The 18,422-nt window shown below is 34.8% G+C and overlaps 3 protein-coding genes across 6 annotated transcripts; 2 read left to right on the top strand and 1 right to left on the bottom strand.

The window, feature by feature from the left end:
* The first annotated feature begins 3,113 nt into the window (after window positions 1-3,113).
* Window positions 3,114-7,236, top strand: LOC107924390 (putative BPI/LBP family protein At1g04970). 2 transcript variants are annotated; one of them, XM_016854821.2, is made up of 6 exons: window positions 3,114-3,616; window positions 4,276-4,414; window positions 4,719-5,073; window positions 5,315-5,563; window positions 6,575-6,700; window positions 6,789-7,236. In XM_016854821.2, the coding sequence occupies exons 1-6, from the start codon at window positions 3,196-3,198 to the stop codon at window positions 6,990-6,992; spliced, it is 1,494 nt and encodes a 497-aa protein (XP_016710310.1). In that variant the 5' UTR covers window positions 3,114-3,195; the 3' UTR covers window positions 6,993-7,236. The 2 variants fall into 2 exon arrangements, with proteins under 2 accessions (XP_016710310.1, XP_016710311.1); XM_016854822.2 differs by having other exon boundaries at window positions 3,116-3,432; window positions 4,275-4,414.
* Window positions 7,139-13,750, bottom strand: LOC107924391 (3-oxoacyl-[acyl-carrier-protein] synthase, mitochondrial). 3 transcript variants are annotated; one of them, XM_041081302.1, is made up of 16 exons: window positions 13,613-13,750; window positions 12,398-12,598; window positions 11,983-12,212; window positions 11,222-11,329; window positions 11,062-11,133; window positions 10,798-10,884; window positions 10,346-10,497; window positions 9,773-9,853; window positions 9,649-9,682; window positions 9,470-9,536; window positions 9,302-9,378; window positions 8,769-8,829; window positions 8,605-8,687; window positions 7,955-8,026; window positions 7,506-7,702; window positions 7,139-7,374 (listed from the first exon to the last, which is right to left on the bottom strand). In XM_041081302.1, the coding sequence occupies exons 2-15, from the start codon at window positions 12,519-12,521 to the stop codon at window positions 7,538-7,540; spliced, it is 1,413 nt and encodes a 470-aa protein (XP_040937236.1). In that variant the 5' UTR covers window positions 12,522-12,598; window positions 13,613-13,750; the 3' UTR covers window positions 7,139-7,374; window positions 7,506-7,537. The 3 variants fall into 3 exon arrangements, with proteins under 3 accessions (XP_040937236.1, XP_016710313.1, XP_040937238.1); XM_016854824.2 differs by having other exon boundaries at window positions 12,398-12,603; window positions 13,613-13,743; XM_041081304.1 differs by lacking the exons at window positions 12,398-12,598; window positions 13,613-13,750 and having other exon boundaries at window positions 11,530-12,212.
* A 55-nt stretch (window positions 13,751-13,805) lies between these two features.
* LOC107922733 (protein-tyrosine-phosphatase IBR5) lies at window positions 13,806-17,493 on the top strand. Its single transcript, XM_016852885.2, has 5 exons — window positions 13,806-14,042; window positions 15,303-15,402; window positions 15,975-16,032; window positions 16,462-16,568; window positions 16,912-17,493. The coding sequence occupies exons 1-5, from the start codon at window positions 13,806-13,808 to the stop codon at window positions 17,223-17,225; spliced, it is 816 nt and encodes a 271-aa protein (XP_016708374.1). The 3' UTR covers window positions 17,226-17,493.
* Window positions 17,494-18,422: the final 929 nt, after the last annotated feature.

The following is an 18,422-nucleotide window of genomic DNA, read 5'->3' on the forward strand; positions in this document are numbered from 1 at the left end:
ATTACTTGATGAGTATGAACTATCACCGAAGTATCAATTTCGATATTCCGTGGAAGATGGCAAAGATGTGTGATCGAGGAAAACGCCCGTTTGGACCTTAGGAATAGATTAGGATACAAGTGACATGTCACTAGGATGTTTGGGCATCCGAACTCGTTGAGTTGAGTCCGAGTTCACTTATGAATGCGAATGTCCGAACTCGTTGAGTTGAGTCCGAGTTCGTGAGATGTAACTAGGCATCCGAACTCGTTGAGTTGAGTTCGAGTTCACTCATGGATGCGAACGCCCGAGCTCGTTGAGTTGAGTCCGAGTTCGCTTATGGGCGGGTTACATAGTAGCTTGGCTACATATGTGGCACTTATGTGCAAACTTTCCATGTATCCGAATTATATTCCGATGTGTTCAACGGGTAAAGTTCTACTCAAATGGAGGAATACTCAAGATGAAAGGGACGTATTGGTAAGTGTTGTGAAATGAATACTTTGAATAGGTATGTACTTAACCCTCGGGTTGAAAACTTGATATAACAACAATATGGTAAGATGATAAATGAAAATGTGATATGAATGTCTTGGTGATGATTATGCAAATGATGTTTTATGTTTGCTTATATGGTTATGTTACTTGCTATTTGCATGTGAACTTACTAAGTATTTATGCTTACTCCCTCCTTTTCATTCCTTGTAGTGTTGACATGCCAGCTCGGAAATCGGAACGGTCGGAGGCATGCTCACACTATATCCGTATACCATCTTGGCATAATGGCTTGCATATTTTGAGTATGGCATGTATAGCATTATAATCATTTTGTATATATGGTCTTATGATATTGTTATTGAGTGGTATGAAAATGCTTGGTAATGATTAGCCATTGGAATGGCTAATCATGATCATATTTGGTGTTATGTATGCTAAATTACTAGCTAATCCATGGAAAACATGAAATAGGTAAAATTTACCATAAAATAGATTCAGACAGCAGCAGTGACGTGAGTTTGAAAAATCATTAAAAATAGTAGAGATACAATTAGATGGTGAATAAAATATGGAATTGAGTAATTATGAGTCTATTTTCATATGGATGGAACAAAACAGCTATGTGAGTTATATTTTATGAGATGTTTAAATTTTTGTGAAACAGGGCCAGAGCGATTTTTGGATCCCCTGTTCTGACTTTGGAAATTCACCATAAATTGTTCAAAGATAATTATAAGTCATGATTTATATGTACAGATTCCTTATTGAGTCTAGTTTTATTAGAAACAAACAGCATAGTCATTGAATCTCTGTACAGGGAGATATCTGATTCGTAATACACAGAGGTCAGAGCAGTCGAACCCTGAAACATGGGAGACTTTAACTAATAAATTGTACTAATTGGCTTGACCAAAAATTCTAGAAAAAATTAGTAAATAGATATATGAGTCTAGTTTCAGGGAAAATTTACGGAATTGGATTTAGAGTTTCGTAACTCGAGATATGAATTTTTAATCGACTATGACGCAGATTGTTAGCTTGACTGGAAATTTTAAAAATAAATTGTTTGAGCTGTTTAAGTAATGAATTAAGTCTGTTAACACCTCGTGTTCGACTCCGGCGACAGTCTCGGGTACGGGGCGTTACAATTAGCCAATTTGGGTCTCAAAAATGGCTTAAAACTAATAGAAAGCAATTTATTAATGACAAAACTAAAAATCGACAAAAACATATAAAAGCCACATAAATTGCTTGAGAATATGCTCTTTAAGTGAAATGGGAGCCTAATTTAATGTATCAAATTACGGCAGATCATCCTTGCATTTATTGGACATGTTGTAGGCACCTTAGAGGAGAATCAACGAGTAACCGAAGAAGGGCCAAAACAGGCCCAACATTGGGACAATGAGCGTCAGTTCGTCGGGATGACACGATGGACAACGTCATGATGAGGCGAATGGGAGATTACGATGTCACAACGTGTTCTCCTATTTGGTAATCACATTTTAAACTTCAAGCAGGACTTCTTTTCCCAATTAGACCTTGATTATTCTAGGGATATTTTAGTATGATTAGAACTCTAATCTAAGCCTATTTAAAGTAGTCACTGTATCCCTGTTTTGTTAAGCCAATCAATATGTAGTCCTAGGTTTTTTCTTTGAGGGCGACAATATGCAGTCGCATATAAGTTTTGTGGAGAGTTTCATGGTAATTATGGAGAGTATTTTATACCCCTTTTGTAAATGTCTTATGAGATCTAGGGTTTTGTTTACCGGTTTGCTCTTTGAGATTTTGAGCTTTGTATTCGGGGTTTTGGGTTATTTTCTCCATATTGTACTCTTGTTTGTTTCTTATTTAATGAAAAGTTGAAGCTTCATTTGCCCATGGTTTTTCCCTCTTTGAGGGCTTTCCACGTAAAATATTTATGTTCGTTCTTCTCCACTTTTACTATCTCGTTGTTTATACGGGTTGATCGTCAACATTTATCAAATAATCTAATTATATTAGATATTTAATTTTAAATAAAATACCAAACATATTTTATAACTTAAACTCAACACTTAATTTTTTTAGTAATTATTTTTTTAACACTTATTTTTTCAGCACTTAATTTTTTAGTTTATCAAACATAGTCGAAATAAATTTAATCTCTTAAAGGGATCAATTTGATCATGTCCCTATCATAGTGGGATCTTTCGGGTGCATTTACCAAAGAAAATAGTGAAAGAAGTAAAGAACAAACATTATAATTGATGATCGAAGTGATAGAATTTGTAAATATAGAGAATTAAATTTATTAAATTTTTTAAAATTAGGATAAAATTGATAGAATGTGTAAATATTGAGGATAAATATGTTATTATATTAGTTAAAAAAGTCACATTATTACTTCTATTAAACAGAGTGAGTAACTAAAATATAAACAATTTAAAATATTAGTGACGAAATTAAAAATTTTATAATTTAATGACAAAAAAAATGCTAATATTTAAGTGACAAATTCTATAAATTACCCTTATAAAAAAGTCTAGTTGTAGGTAAATCAGACATTTGAGCAGAAACAAAATATTATTTTGCGTGACGTGGCAGCCAACTCTACCTCAAGCAAACAAAAATGGCACAACCTTCCACGGCACCGTTTGCATTTCCAATCATGGCCAATAAATGACAGTATTTATGGAGTAAAAACGTCAACCGAACCCCTTTCCCTCTCCCGCCATGGCATCCCTAGCTTTCTTTTTCGTCTTAATCTTCTCGACCTTCCTATCATCACAAGCTAACAATCTCCATAGAACCCAAGATGAATCCTTTACCTCTATCCTCGTGTCTCAGAACGGCCTTGATTTCGTCAAGGACTTGCTCGTCAACGAAGCCATCTCTTCCATCATCCCTTTGCAGTTGCCTGCCACCATCGAAAAATCTGCCCGAATCCCATTTCTGGGAAATGTTCATATGGTTATCTCCAATGTTACTATTTATAAAATCGATGTTTTGGCGTCTTATGTTAAACTTGGGAATTCTGGGATCGCAATTGTTGCTTCGGGGACTACTTGTAACTTGACCATGAATTGGCATTATTCTTATAGTTCCTGGCTTGTTCCTATTGAGATATCTGATGGAGGAAGGGCTTCTGTTGAGGGTTTTTTTTTTCCTCCTTTTTTTTAAAAACTGTTCATAATTTTTTTTTTGTAAAAAATAGACCAAAGGTACGAATTTCAATTTAAAATTGCTTAATATTTGCGACAGTTTCATTGTAGCTCTAGGCCAAACAAGCTCTAGAAATGGGTTTTCTTTCAATTTTGTCTTTGCTCTTGGTTGGTTTGTCCGCTTTGGATTTTGGGTAAAATATATGGTAGTCTTTGGCTTTTTTGTTCTCATGCTAGTGGGTTTCATTTCTTATGCTGGAACTGAGTTTTGTGTTATATAGTCGTTTACTAGTTCATTAAATTTACTCTGCTGATTAAGGACATGGGATAAAGTTATTATATTTGCAGTTAAGCTTCATTTACTTCATAAAATTCAAGTATGAACTTTATGGTTCCTGCAGTGCATTTACTGTAGGGTTGTTATAGAATGTTATGTTTGTATCTGGATTTTTACATATGGTTGTTGTGTAACATGTTTCGTTCATTATCGTTTTTTTATCAACAAGCGGGTTGCTTGTTGATAGCAGCCATGCATGAAGTTCATGCACCAATGATTCTTTTGGCTGTTCTGAATTTATGCTTATTTGCTTATTTGTAATATGCTTGTAACAAAGGGAATCTGATGAGTAATGCCTCTGCAATCTGCATAAGGTTGAAGGAATGGAGGTGGGGCTTACATTAGGCTTGGAGAATCATGAAGGAACTTTGAAGCTGTCCCTCTTGGAGAGCGGTTGTTATGTGAAAGAAATCACCATAAAATTGGATGGAGGAGCTTCTTGGCTTTATCAAGGGTATGTTAATTTATATCAATTGACTAATTTTGTCTTAGTTGTATCCAAGGTTCGTTTTGTGGTGTCCTAAATCATTTTGCATTATCAGAAGTTTTTAAAAGAACTGTTCTTCTGTATGATTATATCATCATTGGGCTGCTTTTCCTTTCACTAACAGAAAAGGATTCTGGTGTTGGTTTATGTCTTCAACTTTCTTCAGTGAGAAAATAATGGCCTCACCTATGCACATTTAGTTACTTTTCTTTGCAAAGCTGGATCTATGTTTTATTTTATGGTGATTCATTGCTACTGTTTCATTTTTCAGGATGATTAATGCCTTTGAGGAGCAAATAGGATCTGCAGTGGAAAGTGCTATTACCAATAAACTTAAAGATGGAATCTTAAAGCTTGATTCATTTCTGCAATCCCTTCCGAAGGAAATTCCTGTGGATGATAATGCTTCTTTGAATGTATCTTTCGTGGAAAATCCTCAGTTGAGTAGTTCTTCCATTGAATTTGACATCAATGGGTTATTCACAGATGGTAAAACGGTTCAACCAGTTTCTAACCATTACCGGCAGGCGTCGCAACCTTCAGTTTTCTGCATTGATCAGTCTAAAATGCTAGGGATTTCATTAGATGAAGCCGTATTCAACTCTGCTTCTGCTTTATACTATGATGTGAGTTTGCAAAACTATGCAGAACTGTTGAATTATGTCTGCTTTAGCTTCACGATAATTTGTAGCTAATATAGAAATCAAGTTATTCAGGTTAAGGAATATAGATTATACCAATATGAAGATTGATTTACTCAATGAGAATCAAAGTTGTTGACTTCTTAGTTCTGATTGCTTTGAGGTGCCTTAGTGTGGCATCTCCTGTATTATATATTGTTAAATTAATGGTTTCTATATGTGTCAGGCTGAATTTATGGAGTGGATTGTGGATAAAGTACCAGATCAAGCTCTCTTAAATACCGCCGGATGGAGATTTATCATCCCTCAACTGTACAAGAAATACCCAAATGATGATATGAATTTGAACATTTCTCTGTCTTCTCCACCTGTCATAAGGATTTCTGAGCATAATATTGGTGCCTCCGTTTATGCAGACGTGATAATTGATGTGGTTGAAGGTAGTCAAGTAATACCGGTTGCCTGCATTTCATTGGTAAGTTTGTTGATTAGAACATAATGGTCAGAAATTTCGTAATATTCCCATTGCATCTTCATTTGTTTATTGAAAAACACCTCTCACTTCCCACCTCTGCCTGCTTGCAAAGAAGAAAATGAAAGGAATACAAAAGAAAAACCATGGCTCCTTGGTCTGTTAATTTTCCCCTTTGGCTTGGCACTCTTGAGAGTCTTTATCATTTGTGCTTGATTTCATTAACCAAGTTCGTCATTCTGCATCCCCGAAAATGGTTCATCAATCTTGTCAACTGTGGCTGGTATATCTGGCAGTGTAGAGATGGTTTTCTCTTCTTATGCTGGTATGAGAATCACCAAATTGAATACTTAAGGGAGCAGGTTAAGGCTCTTTGTTGGCACCCCAAAGATTAGGGTTCAAACTCTATCTTTATTATCCTTGTCCCCAATTTGTAGATTGTAAGACGTACTGAAAAAAAGCAGCGGCAAATTTTAAGCATGTTAACCTGTGGTAGTATAGTTCACTACTGAATTATTCATTTATATCTACTAGCATTCAGCATTTTATGTAATAAACATAAAAGCTTTAATCCATTATAATAGATGAGAACACCAAAATCAAGTTTCCTAGAGGGCAGCCCAATGATATGTATCTCAAGTATGGATTCTTTATATGTTCTTCCTCTTCTGACTTGAGTAATTATTTGTTTTGTGTTTATATTGATGTAAAATAGCATTTCTGAGGGTTGCATTTTGGATAGGAAACTGCTGAAATTTTACCGGACAGAGATAGGCAACTTGTTTGTTATTTGACTGTTAAGTTTATGACTTTTGAAGAGGCTAGGTCTCAGAGTTCCATTTCTGTGTTTCCCTTATCCTTCTTCATAGGTTTTATCGCATTATGCATGGTTTCTTCTCTAGTTTTTCTTATTCCAAAGGTTATGGATTAGAAAAAAAGGACTGTTTTTGAAGCTTCATAATGAAATATTATGTCCCTTTTCTGTGACCAATATAGTTGCCTTTGTCATGACAGGTGATCCGTGGCACAGGTTCAGTTAAAATCATGGGGAATAACCTCGGCGGTAGTGTGAAGCTAGATGACTTGGCAATGTCATTGAAGTGGAGCAAAATAGGGAATCTTCGAATGTATTTGATTCAGGTTGGTATGATCTTAGTATTCAATCAGATTGATGTTTATAATGCATGGTTACCAATAAAAGGTCTAATGTGTATTTTACTCATTGCAGCCTGTGATGTGGACGCTCGTCCAGACCGTTGGCATACCATATGCCAATTCCTACCTTGGAAAAGGTTTCCCATTGCCCATCATTCATGGCTTCACGCTTCAGAATGCTGAAATTATTTTCTCTAGTTCACAAGTCACCGTGTGCAGCAACGTGTCGTATTCAGAATCTGACGATCTTAATCAGGTTCCAATCCACATCAAGTAAGATCACTGTTCATATCATGCAACCTTGAGATGTCCTCAAAATGGGCGTACAGGGAAGAGAATGAAGCAAATTGTCAACTTCCCACTTCCCATTGTACAGTTTTTACTTTAAGATTCCAACTCTTTGGTCAAGAAAATGCAGCAATGTGATAAAAGTTTGTTGAATGCACAAATATATGACCAAAGGTACAGTTCAATTTGTATCACTTTCTTTGATGTTTATCTAATCATAAATGTCTCATAAATCACGGTGCGAAGAGAACCATCATTACATTGTCCTCGGCTCTATGGCAGCTATTGCTGACTGTTGATCTTAAAGAATCTGAAGCTCAAAATTTTCCGCAGTCACATAATGAAGTTGTTTCTATGCAGTTAACGGTTGCCTACAAAATAAGAGAACAAGAAAATAAACAAGAGTCTGCCACAATGACCTACTTGATCGGCTTTATATCTTTGATTGTGGTTCTCAAAGTGCCGATGCAATCAAACCAAAGAAATGGCATCGAATACCCACCAATACCAAAAAGTTTGGCCAATCAATCTGTTCTAGGAGGGGGATGCAAAAAGTAAGGACGCATTTGTTCCTCCAAAGCCAAAAGAATTAGACAACGCAGCTCTAATTGGCAGTTCCTTGGAAGCAGTCAAAGGCATGAAAGCATCATTAAACATGGGATCAGGTTTAGTGAGATTTAATGTCAAAGGTGCAATCCCCTGCAATAAGACACCACCACAATGATCATTTACTACAGTTCCAAACTTTCTCAAGACTACTAAACAGAATCTTTTGTAACATTAATCAAGCGCGGGCAAAAAAATGAGTAGATAGGGATCACAAATAGGTTCATACAAGTGGGAATTCCTATTGAACCATTTCAAAAGCCTTTTGAAAAGCTATGTCCCACCAAAAAGAAGAAAGGTGCTTTCATTTGAATCATTAAGCAGCATGTAAACTGAAATACTTACATGGTGTACGGTTAAAACAGTAAAAATTGCTTCAACAGCTCCGGCTGCACCAAGAAGATGACCGACAGCACCCTGTGTATGTTGGTGATTGTAGCAGTTTAAATGGAAGGAAATGGTTGGTAAGTGGATGAAAGCTATCAACGGTAAAAGAAAACTTCATGAAATTACAGCAAAGTAGAATGGTCCAATACTGGAAAAGTTAACATTGCTTTTTTTTTTTTCTCGCTAATTCGCTCCCCCTCCTTTTCCCGCACATCTTTGCAAAATAGTAAGAAAATTTATAGTAGAAATTTGAATGCACATCTCTTTAGATAGAGATGTGAACAGCTTTATAGAGAAGGCTCTCTCTCTCTCTCTTGGGCAAAGAAAAAGCAAGTTGAGGTTAGCAGTAATCACCTAAGATACTATATCTTGGACAGAGTTTTATCCCTTTTGAAGTTTTCCTATAGTTTTTGTCTCCATTGCACTTTAGTCCTCTCTAGATTGTGCATATTGGTTGAAGAAGTAAAAATGATATCAAACTCCAACCAGACTAAATTCAAATCATCTAGTCAGTTCTGAAGATTGATGCATAAGTAACCGAGTGTGATTTTGCCTAGAAAATTTTAGTTATCGTTGTCGTACATATGGTCTGAAATACTGAATTTTACCTTTGTCGAGGAGAAGGCCAAAGAACCCGATGTTGCATGGTCAGTGAACATGGCTTTGATTGCATTTGCTTCAATTGCATCACCTAAACAAGGGGTTCCAGAGACATGAATCAGACAAAAACCAGATTTAACAGAACTTAGAACATCAAATAACAGAAACTTACCCAAAGGTGTAGAAGTAGCATGAGCATTCACATAGTCCACTTGGTTAGGATGCAGACCAGCCTGAAACAGCACACTAAGTAAGTACATAATAAACTTAATCTTCTGATTATGTATTAGAGAAAAGATTAACAATATTTAGCAGGCAACTTGTCAGGGTACCGACAGGTCAAGTGACAATGGAACCAATGAACCAACTACTAGAATCCAGAATTGCACATTTAATTGTGAAATAAACTATCATGCAGCTCTTTATGTCACGAATCACTAAAGTTCAGTGATAATTTTTTTCCACATTTTCAAGTGACATATTCTCAAGCACAATTGTTTTATATGCAGCCACATATAACTTGCACGGCTGCCTCACACGCTGCCAAGACCAAAAGATAACAATATCAACATAAGAAGCTGAGAATCCTGTATTTTACTCAGACATGACCCATGGGAGCAGAAAAAGGAATCCCCTTGATGTTGTTATAGATGCTAAACATAACTGTTAACAAATCAAGGGTCAAAAGTACTCAGCGAATATTACTTGTTTCAAAGCACGTGCCATGGCCAAAGTCGCACCTCTTCCATCAGTATGTGGTTGAGTAATGTGATAAGCATCACCTAGAAGTCATAATTAGTGTTCAGAAAATAAATATTACTGAACATTACTACCAAAGTTAATGTAGAAAATTTTCAGATCTTTGACAACAACCTGACATCCCATATCCACGGACCTCTGCATAAATTTTTGCTCCTCTACTTTTTGCATGCTCAAGTTCCTTAATACAGATCGGGTATAATCATAATGATAAAATAAATAGCATCATAGACAACAACAGTGGGAAGGGGTTTGTGATTGAAATATAGAAGAAACACCATAACTCAATTTACCTCTAATATCAAGACACCAGAACCTTCACCTATCCTGGCAATATATGATAAGTTAGGAAGTAGCATAAAGAAAATAATTGCAAGCAATGAGCTTGACACAATTAACCAGTCAAACTTTACTCACACAAACCCATCCCGGCCACAGTCAAAAGGTCGTGAAGCTTCTGAAGGGGAAGAATTATACTTGGTAGTCAAAGCTCTAGCTCTGGAGTCGAGAAGAAAAATGTTATCAGCTAAGTAGAATATGGAAAGAGTAAAACAAAGTAATTGAGCATTCAAAAGGATTTGGGGAGGGGGGGGGGTGAGTTATCAGCATAATGAGCTAACCACCCTAATTTTTTACTTCATGGTCTGCCTTAATGAAAGAAAGCTAAAGAGAGTCAAGCATTAACTTTTGGAAACTTAATAAACATTAAATGTCTCCTAGAGCCATTCCTGCTGAAGCAATTCTATCAAAATTTCATTTTAAATAAGAGCCGCTTTAGTTAAATGAATGAGAGAAATGTCCCTAAGGGTCCACTAAAAAGGAGAAATGACATGGAATCAAAAGTTTTGTGAATCATATCTAAACATAATACTATTTTCATATTGGCCTTTAATAACCTTTCATCACTCTACTGAACTTTTATCAATATTTTAACTAGCCAAAATGGATATTGCGGCAAAAAAAAAAAAAACTGTAAGTTTTTATCATTACTTGCAAAATCCAGCTATTGACAAAGCATCAATGCTAGACTCTGTGCCACCAGCAACCATGACATCAGCATCTCCAAATTGAACCATCCTCATAGCATCACCAATAGAATGAGCCCCAGTTGCACAAGCAGTCACTGCAGCATGGTTTGGTCCCTATATTCAACAGGGCAATTAAACTACACAAAAATAACTTTTACTTTAGGAGTATGTTTATTTTCTGTAATTGCTAAATGTTTATTTTCTGTAATTGCTAACATTCTGCAATATTAATATTAATTTTAAATTTGATAACTAAAAATGACCTTACAGATGGAACTAGAATCACCATGGTGATGAAGCACCATTTGTAATCACAGTAGTAACTGGCCTTAAATAGAAATTGTTGCTTGACTAGGTTTAGGTCATCATAAGGTGACAAGCATGCCATATATGAAAAATATAATATATACACACCTGGAATCCATATTTCATGCTCACGTGACCAGATGCCATGTTGATGAGTATCCTTGGTATGAAAAAAGGACTTAGTCGACGAATACGCTGCATTAAAAGAGCAGAGATTTCACTTGTCTTATTAATTTTCTCCATATTCAAGTAGTTCATTTTCCAGCCCATAGCTGACACGAGGAAAGGAATGATGATGACACTATGAGCTAGTAATGACAATAGAAATACTTACAATCATAATGAAAAAATTCGTGGCTGCAAGAAACCAACCTTCTCACAGATCATTTGCGCTGCATCTAAGATATCACTAATACTTCCAGTCCCACCACCTATAGAGACTCCCTGGTTACCCAAAAATTAATAAAGAATAAGATAATGAAAAGAAACTAGAGAAGATCTCACATATTATCAGCTATTCAAAAGTGCTTACCGTTCTTTCCTTCTGTTCCTGATCTGCGGGTGGCCATTTTGCATCTTTTAAAGCTTCATCAGCAGCACATAATGCATAGCTTATAAATCTCGCAATTGATCGATGATCCTGATCAACAAGAATCATTAATAGTAGTATGCAAAGAATAAGAAAAAAAAATCTATTGCACATTGATTAGTCTTACAGAGAGAACCTAACCTAATTTTCATTAGCATAAATAAGTAATATAGCATCGGATTAGACACTGCACACCGCCTTAAAATGATAAAACAACTTGGGATTCTGAGATGTAAAAATCTAGAACTCACATCAAGGCCTAATGAGAGACCACTTTCCAAGCAGACAGAGCTCCTTTGATTGAGAATACAGTTCATATTCAAACCCTGGACAGCTTGCAAAGTAAAACATCCTTCGCAGTTGCGAGGAATCAATGTACTTTGTTCCATCTTCACATCTTTTAATTGCCCAAGTTTCTTGCTAGGAATGAAAATTCACTAAGAACTTGGAAAGTAGCATTCAATATAATGTTACTATCCCTTTCAGTATTTACTCGAGACCATGTTCCAGAATCCATAGAGTTCTAGAAACTAAATAGTTGACCTCAAAAGCATCCAGCTTTACATTCTTAACCCAAATTTATCTATGTACAACTCCAACGACAAAACAAAAACATTGACCCAGCTCAATATACCACATGCCAAAGTAACACACAGAGCACAATACAATTATTGGGTCATCAACCAAAATCACAAGGGGGTTACCTTAGCATTAAACCAAAGGTCCTCATTGAATTCACCAGGGGCAGTCCCACAAGGCACAATTGCAGCAACTTTAGAAGTTAACTGATCGAAGGTAAGCGTCAGTGTCTCTTTATCAAAAGCATTCATCTTCAAATCCTCTGTGGTTACTGCCCTTATTCCACACTTGCCTTCTATCAAATGCTTCCAAGTTGTTCCTACTCCGCACCCGAGTGGAGTCACCAGCCCAAGCCCTGAAACCCGAAAACAAGTAACCAACCAGTCTAAGAAAGTTTTCTTTCTGATCTAATAAGACCCTCCCGTACCAGTATAGAAAAGCTCTCCCGAAAGTTGTCTTTTTTCCTTTCTTAATACTGAAAATCGAGAAGTCGTCAAAGCATCATAAGCGAATAAATGAGACTGGAGAAAGGTATAGTACCGGTGACGACCACCCTCCGGGGAGAGGAAAGAGGAGGTGGCGGGAGAGAGGTTGAAGAAGAAAGGTGACGAGACAGTTGGAAACGACATGTCGTTTTCAGTTTATGCCAACAGCGCCTTGCCATGTCCACCGCGTTGGTTTGTCCGTACAGGCGAAGGGTTAAACTTCAAAGTTGAGCGACTGCGATTGCGAAGTACCAAACTGATCTTCATAAAAAGTGCAACTCACACGGTTAAACTTGGGTTCCAAACACTTAACTGCTACTTTTTACTAATTTACGGCATATTTTTCCTCCAAATTTGAGGTGAATATATATATATATATTATATTACTATTTGAAAATAAAATATTTTACCAATTTAGAAAACTCAAAAATAAAAACTAAAAAAAAGTATTTATGTCTTTACTTTTTAAATTAAAAGAAAATAAATTTCAATTAAAAGACTACATATACTTTTTTAACCATTTCTAGCCACCAATCACTTCTTTTATTTAAATTATTCTTAATAATTTCTTTTTTGGAAATAAAAGATTTTATATTCTTGATATGACACTAATTATGTTTCCCATCAGAATGTGAATTTATTTATTTTCCTAACATATGAACAAATTTCTACAAAAACAAATTGTGAATTTAACATTTTTATAACTTATGAATTTTTTCTACAATAATTTTTTTATTAAATTTTATGATTAAATTATATATTAGTCATTGTACAAATATAAAAATTTATAAATTTTATTCTTATCTAGTGATTTCAATTTAAAAGTTCGATAAGAAAATGTTGAGATAATATTATTATATTAAATATAAAATATGTTATTTGTAATATAAAAGATTTCTTATAATGAATATGATATGGTAATTTTTATTATGAAAATATGTAGAATTTTATGGATAATAATTTCCAAAATTTAAATATATTGTAAATATCTCTGAACTAATATTAAATTAAAATGTTATAAAATAAAAAGACATCATCTAATAAAATATAATATAAAATAGTAATAATAATTATTATTATGTAAAAATTCAATTTCTTTAAATTATGTTAAATATTTAATTCAAATTTATGTCTAAAATTTAGACAAATAATAGAAAAAAGGAAAAAGGAAGAGGGATAAATTCTCTACCGTTTGCATTCTAAATTCAGTAAATTAAGACAATATTAAGAAAAAAACTCAATTGAATGAATGTATAAATCAACTTTCTACCTATTAAAGAAAAAAGCTCTTTTACTCTCTCCTCTTGATCAAGCAAAATCTGGATTCAACAAGGACTTCCCTTCAACTAAAACCCTTTTGATTCGAGAACAAAACTCCGGGTCTTTTTTTTTCTTTGCGTTCTTGACCAGTGTTTAATCGAAAATTTGTAGCTTTTTTTTTGGGGGGGGGGTGGTGAGTGGGGATGAGGAAGAGGGAGAGGGAGAATCCGTGTGGGGTATGTGGGCACTATCACAAGTACGAGGAAGGGGAAGTTTGTGGGATATGTGGGCACCGCCCTCCCATTTCTTCCGATAGAACATCGCTTCAACTCAGTGCTTTTCCATCGGTGATCTTGCCTGACTTTCTCTATTTGGGTAGCTATGATAACGCCTCTCGCTCTGAGCTTCTCAAGACTCAAGGAATTACTCGCGTCCTTAATGTAACCCCCTTCTTGTTCCTCACGTTTCCTTTTTCATTGTTATTTATTTATGTTTCTTTATAGTATTAGTATCAACTTACTGTTTTTACTTTTGATGTTGGGTTTATGGATATTTGGGAAAAAGTTTATTTTTGATTGTTCACTAGACGAGATTTTTGTGTTGTATTTGTTAAGCTTTCTATTACGCTGTTTGAACTTTGATGGGATTTCTGCATTTTAATTATTTTAACCAATTCCTTAAATAAGAAACATCTTTTAACTTTATTGATCTAGAAAATTCCCATGTCAGTTTCCCAATAGAAGTTTTATTGTTATCGGTGGGGTTAGAGATGTGATGGAAAGATTAAACCCAACTTTTGGAATGGAGTATGAGAACTATCCTAATCTGAGTGTATTTTACATTTAGACTCTACTTGAGGCCTTTACCTTTTGGCTAAACTCATGGATGAGCTAAAAACATGGGGAAGAAGTTAAAATCAAATGCGCAATTTTGGCAGGAGGCAAGATCAGAATGGGATGTTGAGTAAAGTTAGAACTAGGAACAATAGGAAGATATGATCGGCAGACAGTCCACAGAGTGATACGTTTGTTTTCTTTGTCATTTGTTATAAAAATGAAGTTGTAAGATCTTCATAGTGTTTACTTGAGAATTTCTAATTAGGATCATTGTTATTGCCATTTGCTTAGGTATATAGGCATAAAATAGTGGACAGTTTGAAGATAAAGGGTAAACCTTGCACGTTGTATCAAATTATCATAACTGGAGAGCAATTGTGATGGGATTTCCTTTTGATAGTAAATTAAGATTCTATGAGAGCCATTAGACATTTAGAATTAACCAGCATGTGCAAAACACTGCAGCGAGTAAAGAACTTGTTTTTTACACATTATGGAAGTTTATATAATCCGTTTGCCTTTTCTAAGGGCACAAAACTGTTTGAATGGGTCAAAGATTTAAAAACTTTTATCAAAAAACGGTGAGATGATTATGTTTTAAACCTAATTTAATTGATACTAATCAAACAAATAGTTGCTATCGTCCAATTGCTATCAGTGTTGAGATTGAAAGATACATCTTAGAAAGTGGTAAGACTTATGGTGTCAAGATTCACTCTTTTTCATTCTTTATCATGCAGTTTGCTTTGTTCCTCTTTGTTGGATGTTGTGACTACTAAAATGCATACTGATGGCCGTCAAGTGTCAAAATTTGTAGATTGCTTATATGGCATATCCTTACGTAATTTACATTCTCTCTTGCAGACCGTACCTGCATGTCAAAACCTATACAGGAATTCATTTATCTATCACTGCCTGCAAGATGACAAAATTTTACAATTTGATGATGCAATACAATTTTTAGGTGCGTTGACCTTTGTCTTGCAATTGAGTCTATTGTCAAAAGCCTGAGTTTGATATCTGTTCTCATGTGCATGACTTTGGTATTTCCTCTTTCATTCATTGGATTCTTTTTACCTGTGCAAAATTCATCAAGTTGGCCCAAGCAGAAGTGAATAACATTCACACAGTTTTTTTTTAATGTCCTGAGTAGCATTTATATGTATGTTTTCTCTTTTTATTTTGCATAATGAGATGCTTCTTAATTTTATTGATTCACATGGCCAACTATGAGCATTCTGCTGTCAAATGCATGTGCTTCCCTAGGGCTCTACACATCACAATGTAGAACAATTGCTAAGATATTGAGCTTACAGCTCAAACAAATTTTCTCAACTTGACATTTTTCTTATGGTTTGCTTTGCTTAAATCATGATGCCTTTGTTACCCTTGTGAAAAATGGCTTTTGGGAAGTTTGCTTAATTAATGTTTGTCAGTTGCACTGCAATATCTCAGAGACTGCCACTTGACATGTTGCATTTGTTTTATTTTCTCATTGGCATATTATGACCTGTAGTTCTTTCCTGAATTCTGCAGAGCAATGTGAGAAGGATAAGGCTCGAGTTCTTGTGCATTGCATGTCAGGAAAAAATAGGTTGATTTTATTGTTTCTTCATTCTTTTTCATCCTAGAAATACACAGTAAGACAAACATGAGTATATTAAAGTGGTTTTTTTTCCTTCCTTTTTTTATATCTTATTTTATACCTAAAAGTTTTTGAATGCTGAAAATAAGATTCTCAATATTGTAAGAACCTGGTTGGACCTTACCCGAGAATCTTTCCCATAAGATGCCCTTCGGAAAGGCTTTGCAAAACCTTGTTATTTTGCACACAGGAGATAAACTGCTTTGTATGTGTGTGTACACCTTTTTCTTTTTCCTTTATTTGAGGAAGTTGGATATTTCATTCCTTGAAATGGGATATACATGCCCCTATCATTGATCCAAATGCTCAGGCAGGCATGAGTTTGCCCACTTAAACTTATAAAATTGTTTGCGAGGATGATTATAATCTTTCGGACAGGTCACCAGCTATCGTAATAGCTTACTTGATGAGGTCTAAAGGATGGAGGCTTCCGCAGAGCTATCAATGGGTGAAAGAACATAGATCGTCTGTTGAGTTGAGTGAAGGTAGTGTTGTTTATGATGCTTAATTCTAAAGAATATAGGAAAGCCGTGTAATAGTTTTTGGAATAGGAAAAATGAATGTCAGCCAAATTGTCTTTTTTCCTGCCATCCAAAAGAGACTTCAGACTAGAGATGCTTCATTCATGAGTAACTATTGTGTGATGTGCTTGTTTAAAGTAAATCTTTTTTTAAATGTGATTCCTTTGGTGTGATTGAAATCAAGTTTAGAGATTGTAGACTTGCAGTTGTAATGTTTATTCAAGTACGACCTTGTCAATGTTATTAGTTTTCATATTGTACGTATAATTGCTATTTCTGACTTTCATTCACTGCATGTGATTTGTAGCTGTCTATCAGCAGTTGCAAGAATATGAGCAGAAGCTCTTCGGATCATCTGAAAGTACCAATCCTTCTTTGCCTGCATTCCCACCACCTGCTGGAGCTCTATTCAACTTTGGTTTCTCAAAGGTAAACGATGCAGTTCCTGCTCCTGTTCCTATACCTGCCTTCAATAATCTTGGTGCTACTTCTATTTTTGCCCGTCCGCCCTTAGAAGTTCCTCCGCATGGGTTCACATTTGGTGCCGGTCAGACTCAGAGAAGTATGTCCGAAAGCCTAGGGAACCCTAATGCCAGTGATATTCCAATGGATAGCACTTAAATTCCCAAAGTTTGTTTTGCAAAACCAACCGTTTCACCAGAAAATCAAACGGAGACCGACTTTTATGAGGTTCTATATGATATGTGGGTGTAAATTGGGAGTAAATCTTAAAAAAGTTTTCTGGTCTGTAAGATCCGATGAGTTGATACATTCATTATGTTAATTAAGCGCACGCTATCTGGGCTCTTCCAGATTTCATATACAAAGATAATTTCAAGTAGGATGTTCTTTTTTGCTTTTCATAATAAAAACAGTGTATTTTGGAACAGTAGATGCAGCTTCCGGTCCGAGGGGGAGTTTGTGTTGAAGGTTAATTTGCTTTGCAAAGATCATACAAACTTGATTCTTTTCGTTACAAATATTTTATCAAATCATTGCACCATTGAATATAACTATGATTTTATCTTTGACTAGTTCACTTATCCTTAGTATTTGAAGGGATGGCTTGGCAAACATAAGGCAGCTACAACTTAATTTTTGTATATCTCGTGTATTTTCTAGATTGTAGTTTTGTTTAAATTATTTTATTATTTATATATATTTTTTGCTTAACTTGTATTATAAAAAAAAATTATACAATAATAGGGGTGTGAATGGGTAACACGACAAGAGTTTAATCAGTATAAACCTCATTTTTATATAATCATATTATTATAGTCAATATTTCCATGAATATTTACAAGTTTTTTTTTACTTATAAGTATTGCTTGAGCTGATCAAATATTTCGAGTCCAGCCACAGTCTATGCTTGCTTAGATAACTAAATATACTTCTGAGTTTTAACGCTTACATTAATATATTTATATCTATATTTATCAATATATATTTATACCTATACTTATTTATCAATAAAACATTTGATTAAGATGCGAACTCAGTAATCCAATTATCTATAATTAAATTTTAAGATAATATATTGATCAAATAAATAAATATGATTATAAAAAAATGAACATTTTATTTACTCTTCAAAAGAAATTACCTACCAATTTATTTTTGTAAATATTACCATTAAGAATATTATGTGATTTATTTCTTTTGTGTTTTAATATCATACATTAAATTAGTTTTAAATTAAATGTTTCATCATTTATTAATGTCATTTTTAAAATATACATTTGTATTCTACATCCGTTTCTATTTCTATGGAGGTATCTGACCCGACAATGGATTTTGCAGACAGTGCAAGAGGAGAGC

Source organism: Gossypium hirsutum, chromosome A11, assembly GCF_007990345.1.
Source record: "Gossypium hirsutum isolate 1008001.06 chromosome A11, Gossypium_hirsutum_v2.1, whole genome shotgun sequence".
In the NCBI taxonomy this organism is placed as follows: Eukaryota; Viridiplantae; Streptophyta; class Magnoliopsida; order Malvales; family Malvaceae; genus Gossypium; species Gossypium hirsutum.